This window comes from Sinocyclocheilus grahami, unplaced genomic scaffold (assembly GCF_001515645.1).
Source record: "Sinocyclocheilus grahami isolate Dianchi unplaced genomic scaffold, SAMN03320097.WGS_v1.1 scaffold48.1, whole genome shotgun sequence".
Taxonomy (NCBI): domain Eukaryota; kingdom Metazoa; phylum Chordata; class Actinopteri; order Cypriniformes; family Cyprinidae; genus Sinocyclocheilus; species Sinocyclocheilus grahami.
Genome location: NW_015505227.1, coordinates 3627325 through 3641584, shown reverse-complemented (window position 1 = coordinate 3641584; position 14260 = coordinate 3627325). Strand labels below are relative to the sequence as shown.

Genomic DNA, 14260 nt, shown 5'->3' with positions numbered 1-14260 from the left:
TCAGATATGTAATTTATTCAATTATAATACCCCCTTTCTATAGATTAAGACTGAGCGGAGACGAGGCATCGCATGCATGGATCCTTTCAGAGAGGAAACAGGACAGTGTTTGGAGAAGACACTTACATCAAAACAATGTACAGAGTCTGTTTTCGTTTTACGTAATCCATTCAAAATGTTACGTAATCCGTTTAAAACTGCTGAAAGCTATTTTCCAACACTGTAAATATTTAAGGCTTTTGAATAAAAGCTTTGTGCCAGAGATAACAAACTTCAAAAAATGATTGCTTGTCCATTAGTCAAAAATTCAATTACAAGCACACAGCCAATAAGGCTGGCTACATACACTACCATTCAAAAGTTTGGGGTTAGTAAGATTTTTATGCAAAATATGTTATATATTCTTAACATTTAAAGCAAGATTTCTATTTGAAAATATTAAAAAATGTAATTCATTTCTGTGATGGCAAAGCTGAGTTTTCAGAATCCATTACACCAGCTTTCAGTGTCACATGATTCTAATATGCTGATTTGCTGCTTAATAAACATTTCTTATTAGGGCTGGGTATTGACACAAATTTCACGATTCGATTTGCTTTCTATTCACAAGCTTGCGATTCGAATCGATTCTGATCGGATTCAATTCGATATTGATTATTTTGGATGTATATCAGGTACAATATTTGGCAAATTTTCTAAAGAAAAAAAAAATCAACTAATCTACATGAGAGTCAGCTGGTGGTATATTATAATACTGGGGGTTAAAATGAACTTATTTGTATACAAACACTCAAATTTTAGTTTTTATAATAATACATTTATACCACTAACTTTACAATTACATAATTATATTTCCCCTCCAATTCGTTTTTTGAAATATAAACATTTAAATGGTGGCTGTCATAACTTTCATGGATTTAGCTCTTCAAACATAGATTAAATATTAGTTAATAATAATAAAAATGATAATGAGTATGTTATATGGTGCATATATTTAGCGAAATGCTCCTCTATAGAGATCATTTTTCCAGATGACTAAAGAGTTTGTGGTCACCGAATGCGTTTCTGAAGTAAATGAGATGTCACGTGACATATCGTTTACAAGCTGTTACACTGCCGTCTTTTCACGGTTGAGTGATAACATGAAACAGGATACGGATTTTGGTAAGTTGTACTGTTTCTTTTAACATACCTTCAGACGCTCATTCATGTTTATTTCGTGCTGTAACTGGTTAAAGCGGAGGAGATGATCACTCCACATTAAACAGCGCCAAAACAGTATTTATTGTTTGAATATTGTAATAAAATGGTCAGAATTTGAAATCTGAGACTTTGTTTCATATCAAAAGTATCAAAGCACAAAGCTTATTGCGGTTTTTTGAATGGGAGGTGCGCTACAACGTTCCATTTATTAAATGAAAACAGGCTAGACTAATCGATTCTTGGGATTTAAGAAACTATACTGTTTCGTAAAAATGAGAATCGATTGAAATAGAGAAATCGATATTTTTACCCAGCTTTATTTCTTATTATGATCAGTGTTGAAATAGGTTGCACTGCTTAATATTTTTGTGAAAACTGTCATATATATATCTCTTACTGACCCTGAATGGTAGTGTATGTTGACAAGTAGAAAGTGCTCCGCAGTGTGTGCTACACATAATCCAAAACTATTGTATACAACATTGTTTCTTTGAAAAATCTCAATTATATGAAAACAGTATTTATTGTTTGAATATTGTAATAAAATGGTCAGAATTTGAAATCTGAGACTTTGTTTCATATCAAAAGTATCAAAGCACAAAGCTTATTGCGGTTTTTTGAATGGGAGGTGCGCTACAACGTTCCATTTATTAAATGAAAACAGGCTAGACTAATCGATTCTTGGGATTTAAGAAACTATACTGTTTCGTAAAAATGAGAATCGATTTTAATAGAGAAATCGATATTTTTACCCAGCTTTATTTTTTATTATGATCAGTGTTGAAATAGGTTGCACTGCTTAATATTTTTGTGAAAACTGTCATATATATATCTCTTACTGACCCTGAATGGTAGTGTATGTTGACAAGTAGAAAGTGCTCCGCAGTGTGTGCTACACATAATCCAAAACTATTGTATACAACATTGTTTCTTTGAAAAATTTCAATTATATGTTTTTTTTAAACTCTTATTAATTGAGAGAACTCCGTGTAATTTTTGTACTTTTAAAAAATATATTTGCAGTACTACTGAAGTGAACAGGAAAAAACCCTAAAATTGTATATAATTAATATATAATATAATACAGTCAATGTTATTCTCAAGATTCTTGACTCCAAGACCCCCAAATGTCCACAACAATTGAAGGCCCCATGACCTTTCCAGCTGTTCATGCTTGATCAAGGAAAGGGATTTTTTTTAAATATTTGTACTCAATTTTTAGCTGATAAAATATTTTTAATTTTATTATTAAAATGCCCATTGAGTTATAAAATGTTCCTAATTTACCTGACTTTTCCACATCTAGGGCACTGAGGCCGCCGGGTTGAGAACCACTGATATACAAAAAACATATACCTACAATTTTGATGTTGAAAAAACTAAAGTTCTTGATCATGTTATTTGTCAACTACCCCTAGCCACTTTTTTTAGTCAATGTAAAAATTACAGGCTACTTGCTTTTTTGTTGTTGTTGTAAGTTTCAAATGACAGTTTTGAACTTTCACAGTTTGACTTTAACACCTAAAGCATAGCCACCTCTAGAACAAGGCAATTCTACTAAAGATATCATGAAACAGAATGGGAGCAAGTTTCCATGCAATTAAACAAATCCATTCATAGTATATTCCAACATTAATGTGAAAGTTCATTAAAGTGAAAAATCTGTCATCACGTACTCACCCCTCCACTTGTTCCAAACTGGCATGCATTTATTTCATCTGTTGAACACAAAATAAGATATTTTGAAGAATATTGGTAACCAAAATGTTGACGGTAGCTATTATAGCATTTTCCCCCATACTTTATAAGTCAATGGCTACCATCAAATGTTTGGTAAAGAGCATTCTTCAAAATATCTTATTTTATGCTAAACAGAACAAAGACACTTAAACAGGTTTGGAACAACTTTGGAGGGTGAGTAAATTACAGAATTTTCATTTTGGGTGAACTCAACTCTCCAACTTCAAATTCACAGCCCCTTTAAAAACAAGGTGGATCTTTAAAAGTCTAATCAGCCCATCTCCATGAGCAGATGAGCCGCCCACACCCGGCGCTATCACAGATACAAGCGCACGGGGCCCCTTGGTTACATTTCACAAGCGGACAACACAATTTACAAGCACCCAAGAGCACTAAAATAGGGCAACAAAAATGGAGTGCACAGATCAAAAGAGTACGTTCAGTTTAAGGGCCGATGCTCACTACGCTTCTATAAACGAAAACCCATGTCTGGCCTTTAATCTCATAACAGCTAAAACAAGAGGAAAACCCCCTAAAAACGTATCAAACCTTAAAACAAGCTCCATGTTTGTGCGATTGGATGCAGGGAGCCAGTGGGACAAAGAGCAGCACGGCAAACCATCCAATAAAGCCTCGGTCCCCAAGGAGAGTTCAAAGTAGGACTCTCTCTGCCTCCCCTCATTCCCGTTCTATTAATACACCCAAACAAAAGGAGGAGGCAGTAATGAGGGAGCTTCAGGGAGAACAGTGATGGGGAAGAGGCCGAACGCAGCGGCTTTCACCCACATGAAAGTGAGCTGAGCTCCTGCTGTTCTTATTGCTCTTGTCCTTTGCCCGGGTTCGAGTGGGCAGGAGCACCAGTTTATGTATGTTTGATGTGTGTGTGTGTGTGTGCGTTCGTGCATGCGTACCTGCCGCTGGGTCCCAATCCAGCCCTCACTATTTAAAAGCTCAATGATAGGATGTCTCATCTCGGTTAGTGCACAGGAAGTGGAATGCATGATTTACTTAGAGACCAAAGCCTTGCGTCTGTCCCTAAAAATGGCAGTTACGTTTGCACTGATGAGGCACTGTTTAGATTCAGTATTTTCAAATGCATAAAGGTCATTCAGGATATGAACAGAAACATAAGACAACTTTTGCATAGCAATGTAGAGTTCAAGTGCCTTTCAAATAGTCTTGTAGTGCTTGAAAGATATGAATACCACCATGTCAGTCATCACAGCATAATGCTCTGAACAATACAAATGGTCGTTCAGACTAAAGATAAAACCATTCCTTTCAACTGTAAAAATGCCACCACCAGCTAGAATACAAAAACACAGAGAACCACATAATCAGCTCAGCAGTGTTGTACACTCTTAAAACGAAAGGTTCTGTATTGGCATCAATGGTTCATCCAGGAACCTTTAACAACTATGGAACCAAGTGGAAAAGGTTTTTCAGATTATTAAATGTTCTTCACACTTGTTAACATGTTATATTAGGAACTCTTCACTGAAAGAATCCAAAATGGTTCCTCTATGGCATTGCTACCATAGAACATAGGAAAAAACCTTTTTATTTTTACGTGTGTAGTACTCAAGTCCAGACAAGACTGGATTTGGACTCAAGAGTCCAAACGCTCCTGAAAATATGAACTTGAGTCCTGCAACATTGCACCTCATTGTCACAAAACCTCCAAGGCTTGTGAAACAGATATGCTAAGAAGAAAAAATGCAAGCGCATCGTTTTAAACACCACAGACTCTGCTGCAGCACGTCTTAAAGCATCATTCATCTAACACAGGGCCAAAAACACATCATGCCACCATCAAACAGGAAACCACAGATGTTTTTTAGCTGGAATATAACTTCATTTCAGGCTAAAATGTGGCCCTGCAGTCATGGTTCTCTTCTGTAAGATAAGCGTGTCATTAGGCTTTACAGACGCTTAAAGTCAGCATGAATCAAAACCCATTTTCTTTCTCTCATGTGGTGCATTCTCTAGTGAAACAGTATAACAAGACAAAAATGTAGGGAGGGTCATGAGTCTATCCATCAGAAACTGATTGGATCCAGAAAAGTGGCAGCATTACAGAGCAGAATGCAGCCAGATTGAATGCAAGTTTGCTAAAACTGTGGCAAAAGAGCCATTTAGCTACTGGTTAGCAATATCCAATAGCCTGAGAGGCCTAAGTGATCGTTGCAGGGGAAGAAAGAGTTACATCACTGTTTGTCACTGTTTACAATAGAATCTGGTGCATTAAAAATTTTAAATGAGTCTATTTTGATTTCACGTTGACTTTAAACAGCTTGAAATTACACTCAGGCATAAAACCTTGAGTGAAACAACACCCAAAGCAACACCTCTAGAGTCCTCTCATTTAAGACGCAGTCACATATGCGAAATTTCAGTGATAAACCAAAAAACGTCCACAGTCTACTGTCGATATTAGCAATGCATGAAGCAACGCTCACACAGAAGTCACTTTCAAACCAAACAGCTTCTTCTTCTGGTCAACACATCAAAATTGTGTGAAAATAACTGAACCTGATGCAAAATATGCGTGGAGAAATGTTTCGCACCTTTGCAAAATTTCTAAATGCACAGATTCCTATCGATATAACTGGATTTCGTCCAGAAAATTTCTTAGAGCAAGAGTAAATGTGACTTCACCTTCAAGTCTCTTAAAAAATTAATTCAAGTTTAAAATAACAAATAAATAACCTGAGGAAAGGATCTCAACAGAAATTTCAAATAACATGTAAATAAGAAACAAACTGTCTTTTGTACCTTGCCATGGGTAACTTACAAGAGTTTTACAATAAAATGCTTCCAAGGAAACTATTAACACCTAATTGTTGCTACTTCAGTAAAATATTTTGGAAGAAGTCAAAGATCAAAGTTAGATATGTGAATCAATACCACGAAGCTCCCAGCACAAATGGAGCTGTCATATTTGACACATTGATATATACCAAATATGTATCATATACCAAATTTGAGAGAAGTCTGAATAAACAATAAATCTTCTCTTTTATAAATTCTATTTATATTCTTTTAAAATACATATCCCTTTCCTTTTTTTGCCCAAAGCAAAGTGCCTGGTCTTTCAGGACACTGCAGAAGCAGACTTTCCTTTTTTCACCATCAGTGGAAGGTTTGATGCTCCTAAAAGTGAAGTTCCCCCTCCTGTTTGAGACACTGGACTGGATGCAGTGAGGTTTCGCCATGCAGGACTTGAGCCAGAAGTTCACTCAAGCTCAGTCTTCAGCACTCATGGTATGCATCTATTGCTAGTGATGGATTTGAGTTGGTCCCCGCATGCAAATTCTGGAGTTGTACAGCCTTGCCAGAGCGTGAGGAGAAAGAACGGTGGGATAATTATGTAACCTAATTATGTAACCTATCCTGTTGTCCAACTCTCAGACAGGTTCACTCTGAAAATGTGAAGGCAGGTTGGGGCTCGCCCTGAGAGGGCTCATCGTCAGGGCCAAGAGTGAGAGGTGTGCTCACGGAGGCCTGGGGAATAATAGCTGTCTCTCCACCTGGTGGTGTCTTATCCTGAGACTGGGAGGAAGAGGATGATGAGTGTGTGCTCTCGCTGGAGCTGCTGCGGGTCTCTGTGCTGGTGCTGGTCTTCTTCATCTTTCTGCGTTTGGCCAAAGGAGCCTTGTCAACTGTCTGGAGTCGGAAGCCCTCCCGCTTACACTTATTAAAGGCCTGGGGAAGACAATAACAGTATTATTTTATGTTGTAATCTTTATTTTCTAGCATCCTTCTGTTTTTTTCTCTTTCTTACATTGAAGGTGGCTTTGACACAGGTGTGCACTGATATGGTAGAAGATCCCAGGATGTCAGGGGTCATAAGAGGGTTGGAAGAGAGCTGACTGTCATCCTGCAGCCAGGCATTATAGCGTAGGCCACACATTTTTATCCGCTTGTCAGGGTCCACCGTCAGCAGCTCTGAACCATGAGTAGGTCAGGCACATTTTAGTTTTAACAAATGCATTCCAATTTAAATCACTGCAAAATGGTCTCTAAACATCTTCAGTTGTGTCTTACCTTGTATCAGATCTTTGGCCTGATTAGACACATTCCTCCAGGCTTCACCTTCGAAAGAGAAGTCTCCTTGTTTGATCTTCCTCATAATCTCTTCTGCACTGGTGTGCATTAGACTCTTCCCATGGCACTGAAATGGGACCTGGCCAGATAGCATGGTGTACTGCAACAAAATAAAAAACACAAGTGCACCTTAATGCGGGGTACCTCAAGGTTCTATCTAACAACCAATTAATTTTCTTCACATGCGATTCATTAAGAAAAAAAGAAATTTACCTTCACTGTTATGCAAATGATACAGAGCTGTACCTTCCTTTTAAAGTCAAATTTATTTTCCAAATACGTGTTCTTGGTTTTATTGTGCACAAACCATAAGTTTGCATTATTCCAAAGAAAAAAAAGGTATCACATTTTATAAAGTTTATTTTAGTAATCTTTTATGAAAAAGTTATCATTTGATCCACCTCGGAGACAACTTCCTGTTTTGAAAATGTCACCAAGACAGTAAACACACTTTTTGATACAATCAATTCCCCATGAATAAAATCAAGCCCTGCCTTACATTTAATGTGACAAGAAATGTCACATTATGGATGTATAATGGATTGGGAATGTTTCCACATATTTGTTTTAATACCTGTTGATGTCTGTTTTAAATAATTTTTTATTGCCAAGATGATGTTTAAATGTTGGGACAGTGCACGTTAATAAACATTACTGTAAACATGCATAAATTAGCCAAATTACATTTTTCATCTGTAGTCCCTGGAAAGAATGTTACAGTATCACCCTAGAAACTAAATATAAAATCTAAATTACGCATCATCATCATCTATCAACATATTAAAGCTGTTCTGAAAAGTTCAATCTTCTTGCTTAGAGCTATTACCAAACTAAAATATTTCTTGTCTTGACCAGGACAATCAGTGAGCTTCTGACTGTTACCATCAAGAGTGACCATATTTCTTCTAAGGACACAGTATACGGTTTTGTTTTTTGCCTTTAAAGCTGTAAGTGAAATGGAACCTTGTTACACTGATCTCTGCAGTTTCCATCACACCTACAGATCTATTAAATGTGCCAACCAGCTGCTCCTTACTCACTCTTGGTGCTTGATGTTTAAAAATAAATTGTGCCTTCTCTGTTGGTGCCGAGGTCAGAAAATAGTCACACTCCATTGTGTCCAAGTGACTTATTTGTTCTATCTGAACATTGTCACATGTAACATTCATTGTGTGCTGGACAGATGTAATGTGTATTTTCCATTTGTCTGTGTTTGAGCACAACACACACTGATAAACTTTTGTTGTTTTTAAATGTGCTATATCAATAAATTAGAGATAAGAACACATAACTGTTATGAAAAGTAAATGGAAGAAAGTGCACAGCTAAATAAGCTACAAAGCTATTGTCTTTCTCTGCACTGTGGTCTCTCTCCATGCTGTGCAGAGCTCCAGGGTCTCTTAGCTCACAGCCTGTCAGAGATCATCACGTCAAACTCTGCTGCACTGCTCTGTTCTCCCCCCAGCCAGGTCCTGCTCCCCAGTACAGAGGGCCACAAAAATAACTCAGCTATGGACATCTCCCCCAAGCTCCATCTCGCTATCTCCACTCATCTTTCTCTCAATGAAGTCCTGGCTTGAAACATTTCTGCTTAAGAGTAGTCGCGAGGACTCCGATCAGCAATGCTAAGCTGTTTTGGAACAACCAATTAATTTTCTTCACATGCGATTCATTAAGAAAAAAAGAAATTTACCTTCACTGTTATGCAAATGATACAGAGCTGTACCTTCCTTTTAAAGTCAAATTTATTTTCCAAATACGTGTTCTTGGTTTTATTGTGCACAAACCATAAGTTTGCATTATTCCAAAGAAAAAAAAGGTATCACATTTTATAAAGTTTATTTTAGTAATCTTTTATGAAAAAGTTATCATTTGATCCACCTCGGAGACAACTTCCTGTTTTGAAAATGTCACCAAGACAGTAAACACACTTTTTGATACAATCAATTCCCCATGAATAAAATCAAGCCCTGCCTTACATTTAATGTGACAAGAAATGTCACATTATGGATGTATAATGGATTGGGAATGTTTCCACATATTTGTTTTAATACCTGTTGATGTCTGTTTTAAATAATTTTTTATTGCCAAGATGATGTTTAAATGTTGGGACAGTGCACGTTAATAAACATTACTGTAAACATGCATAAATTAGCCAAATTACATTTTTCATCTGTAGTCCCTGGAAAGAATGTTACAGTATCACCCTAGAAACTAAATATAAAATCTAAATTACGCATCATCATCATCTATCAACATATTAAAGCTGTTCTGAAAAGTTCAATCTTCTTGCTTAGAGCTATTACCAAACTAAAATATTTCTTGTCTTGACCAGGACAATCAGTGAGCTTCTGACTGTTACCATCAAGAGTGACCATATTTCTTCTAAGGACACAGTATACGGTTTTGTTTTTTGCCTTTAAAGCTGTAAGTGAAATGGAACCTTGTTACACTGATCTCTGCAGTTTCCATCACACCTACAGATCTCTTAAATGTGCCAACCAGCTGCTCCTTACTCACTCTTGGTGCTTGATGTTTAAAAATAAATTGTGCCTTCTCTGTTGGTGCCGAGGTCAGAAAATAGTCACACTCCATTGTGTCCAAGTGACTTATTTGTTCTATCTGAACATTGTCACATGTAACATTCATTGTGTGCTGGACAGATGTAATGTGTATTTTCCATTTGTCTGTGTTTGAGCACAACACACACTGATAAACTTTTGTTGTTTTTAAATGTGCTATATCAATAAATTGGAGATAAGAACACATAACTGTTATGAAAAGTAAATGGAAGAAAGTGCACAGCTAAATAAGCTACAAAGCTATTGTCTTTCTCTGCACTGTGGTCTCTCTCCATGCTGTGCAGAGCTCCAGGGTCTCTCAGCTCACAGCCTGTCAGAGATCATCACGTCAAACTCTGCTGCACTGCTCTGTTCTCCCCCCAGCCAAGGTCCTGCTCCCCAGTACAGAGGGCCACAAAAATAACTCAGCTATGGACATCTCCCCCAAGCTCCATCTCGCTATCTCCACTCATCTTTCTCTCAATGAAGTCCTGGCTTGAAACATTTCTGCTTAAGAGTAGTCGCGAGGACTCCGATCAGCAATGCTAAGCTGTTTTGGAAAGGCTTGATAGTTTGTTTATTTTGGTTGGTGTTCAAATGAATAAGTGTCAGAAACAGCAAGACATGGATTCATATCCAAAAGGAGTAAATAATCTACATGAAGGAGGATAAAAGCTTGTGTGGATAAAGAATCTCATATTTGCAGAAATAGGAGAAAGCACTCATATATTCATACAAAATGCACCATTCAGTGTTTTATTTCCTTTAAAAAAGGCTGAAAAATGAGATACTTCCGTGTGACAAAGGTTCATTTAGCACTTGCCACTTTTTCTTCTTCATAAAATTAGTTTCTAACCCTAGTGAGCTTCCCTGCAGATTAGTGGTCGACCGATATGGACTTTTTTGATGGCCGATGCTGTTATCTGGATGGGTGGCCAATGGCCGATATAAAACCAATATACATTAAATGATTATCACTATATCGTATATATAGTTGATAAAAAATTTTAATCTAATTAATTACATGTATCATTTATTAATCTAATAAATCGCAAATTACATTTGGCTGTGAAAATACCCCAAAAGATTATTTAAAGCTATTTTTTGTTAAATGAAAAAGTATTAAATAGACATTACAAATAGTAGCTTTAGAAAGACATATTTTATTTGATTCAACATAAAATTTATTAGACATGAATGTTTATGCCACAACGGCCTAATATTAACTATGGAACATAAAAGAGATAATTTGAGAAACATCTCAGATTTTTTTTGTTCATGCAATGGAAATCATTGGTAACTAAAACAGCTTTGTTAGCAACAGTCTTCAAAATACCTTCTTTTGTTCCACAAAAGAAAGTAAGTCATTCAGGGAATTATCCCTTTAAAGTTTTTTTCCCCTTTTTTAAATTTTCTTTTAATAATACTCTAAATGAGAAAATAAAACTGCCAGCAGGTGGCGGTAAATGTCTTTATGAGTTAGTCATTCATTCAATTCGTTCAAATGGCTGATTCATTTCTGAATTAAGTAAACGGCTCAGTTTATTACAGTGCATTAACTGCGTTAAAATATTTTAATCGGGTTATTTTTTCATAACTAATTTAACGCGTTAAGCTGACAGCCCTAGATATCACTATTTAATTTAGAGATAATGACTTTAATTGACATAATATTTACGTACCGCAGTAAAGAAAAAAAAGTTGAGATTCCAAAACAGAACGTTTTAGTGCCATTTTGTAAAACATAAAACGGGCAAAATTATAATTAACTTAATCAAATTTAGCGGAGCTCACCCAAAACACAACCTACTCCATCCCTGCTCACTAGCGCCCCCTCCTAATTGACATAATATTTACTAAAATAGAAATAATTTGAAAATGAATCAAATTAATCTGAACTTGATAAAAACACATTTTTTATATTAGATTTATATTTTAGATAGCAATTTTCAAAAAACGTATCATCCAATGCTGATAATTAAAAATGGCAAACATATATCAGTCACCACTATTGCTGAGAACTAACTGAAACGGGACCTCAAAAACAATCATTTGTAAAGGGAGCAACTTTAAGTCACTCTCACTCATTTAGCACTCGTCAGCCATCTTGAAAAAAAAAAGAAAATTAAAAACAAATTTCCCTTCCTAGTACCCATAACTTAATATTGGCCTTACCAAAATAACTCCTAAACTCCAGAGGTCACAGGACTCATCGTAACCGTCGTATTTGAGGATTTCCGGTGCAGCGTACTGAAGAGTGAAGCAGGGGGTCTTCAGGAGCTGATTGCCGGGGGGTTTGAGCCGTGCAAAGCCAAAGTCAATAACTTTTATCTCTGAATTCTCAGTGTCATCAGTGAAGAGCAAATTCTACAAAGAGAAAACTCCCATTACACAGTCAGAAAAATAAAGCAAATAAAAAGAAAAACCTTATTAGTTTACCAACACAAATGTTTACTAATTCACTGTTCACCAAACTGAAATACAAGCAAAATTGAGGAGCATAAACTTAACAAGGCAGATGCTTCTTGAATAAGTTTCCTTTTAATTAAGTGAGACTTGTCAATCCTGAGGCCTAACTACTATGTAAAGTTCTGCCCAACCTGTACTTTGGGGCCCATCGGCCTGGAGTGCTGTGACATGTGGATTGTACATTTGAGATAATGACAGTGGACGTGTTGTGGCGTGCTGTACCTCAGGTTTGAGGTCCCTGTGCACTACACCAACATCATGCATGTGGCTGACGGCAGACACCAGTCTGCGCATGATGCGGCTAGCCTCCGTTTCGCTGAAGTGCTGCTTCCTTCTGATCCTATCCAGCAGTTCTCCACCTTGCAGGAGCTCCAGAACAAGATATGTGTGTAGCTACACAAACAAAGTAGTGTTATTTTAATATCACTGATATACCAATATACGTTTGTTAATATTTTGAACTAGATTTTACTTTTACATTTTCTCATTTCACTTTTTAGTTAACTAAAATAACAGTGTTAGAGAACTCATGTCATTCAGTGAAATGATGCAGTGGTTATCGCATGTGCTCCAGAAATTTTGAGCCTTGGTGCTCATGTGAGCAATAGGGTTCGAGTCTGGCCTCAAACACATCCAGAACAAATTTTTTCTCTCTTTCCAATAATTTCCTGACACTTTCTTATCAATCCACATAATAACAGAAGCATAGGCAGTGCCAATCTTCCCTACGCACAAAGTACACACTCTTGTTCTCAAGGATTATTTAAAGGGTCATGAAACCCTAAAACACATTTTTTGAGTTAAAATATATGAGCAGGTTAGGTTGCACATCAGTGAAAACAAAAATAGCACTCATTATGTCTATTATTAAGCGAAAAGTGGATATTTTTTCATTTTTTGAGCAATTTCGTTCTTCCGATTCAAAAAGCAAAGTTGAACCGACATCAAAAGTGACGTATATGTGTTAATTTGCAGTGGTGATTGGCTGTCGTGGCTGGAGAGTGAAACTGCTCTGAAAGTACAGATTAAAGTGTCAAAGGACATTTTGGACGCACTGACAGAGAACCTCTGACAAAGCTTTGCTTTGGGCCCCCAGAACTCTAGGACCAGCACTGGGCATAACACTAAATATAAAATTAGGGACCACAAAGAAATACTTTATTTGCAAGAATAACCACATGGAACAGTGTATGATCGCATTTACACAGATAGATAATCTATTATGAAGTGCAAAGCCTTCTATCCTGGTGGAGATGTACATTTAATGACAGAAAGAAAGTCAGAGGGAATGCTGCCTTTGAACACAGAAGGAGCAGGAAAAATCATTTGGCAAAGGTTCACATTCAAAATGATTTAATAAATGGGCTTCAGTCTCATTATATGCTGAATGAGTGTGAATAAGTGAATGGCAGAACAAGTGTTTGCGTGCCATACGTGGGTGGGATGAGAAAAGAGTGTATGAGTGTGCAAGTGTGTGTGTGCACGAAAGAAGAAAGAGAGGCAAATGAAAAAGAGCAAGCTAATATCTCTCATTATCTCTGGTATAGAGGAACAAAGACCATGACCGGGCAGGGCGGCTTTGCTTTTCATCTAGGGCACGGCACTGGGTACAGAGGGTGGGTGTTGATAACCTCCATTTGGCAAGTGGGCATTCACACACACATACACATTTTACAGATCTGAAGAGGTGCCCAACTGACTCAAGCTTATCATACTAATGAATAATAGGACGATGAATCAGGATGTCTGGCACACACACACACACAAAATAAAAATAATACATATAACATATTTACATTTAGACATTTACCAGATGCTTTTATCCAAAGCAACTTACAAATGAGGACAATAGAAACAACCAAAACTAACAAAACAGCAACAATATATAAGTGCAAATGACAAGTCTCGGTTATCCTAACATAGTACACGTAGCAAGGTATATATATATATATATATATATATATATACACACAGTGAGGAAAAAAAGTATTTAGTCAGCCACCAATTGTGCAAGTTCTCCCACTTAAAAAGATGAGAGAGGCCTGTAATTTTCATCATAGGTATACCTCAACTATGAGAGACAAAATGAGAAAAAAAATCCAGAAAATCACATTGTAGGATTTTTAAAAAATGTATTTGCAAATTATGGTGGAAAATAAGTATTTGGTCAATAACAAAAT

General features: G+C 36.7%; 1 protein-coding gene across 1 annotated transcript in view; it reads right to left on the bottom strand.

Moving 5' to 3' along the window:
- Nucleotides 1-5732: 5732 nt before the first annotated feature.
- The window catches only part of LOC107582903 (ribosomal protein S6 kinase alpha-5-like), a 37711-nt gene continuing 29183 nt past the window's right edge, over nt 5733-14260 (bottom strand). Inside the window, exons 13-17 of the mRNA XM_016268930.1 lie at nt 12303-12473; nt 11787-11978; nt 6991-7150; nt 6728-6891; nt 5733-6648 (exon numbers count right to left, since the gene is read on the bottom strand). Of these exons, the coding sequence (XP_016124416.1) occupies nt 6361-6648; nt 6728-6891; nt 6991-7150; nt 11787-11978; nt 12303-12473 (975 nt within the window). The 3' untranslated portion in view covers nt 5733-6360. The remainder of the gene's footprint in view (nt 6649-6727; nt 6892-6990; nt 7151-11786; nt 11979-12302; nt 12474-14260) is intronic.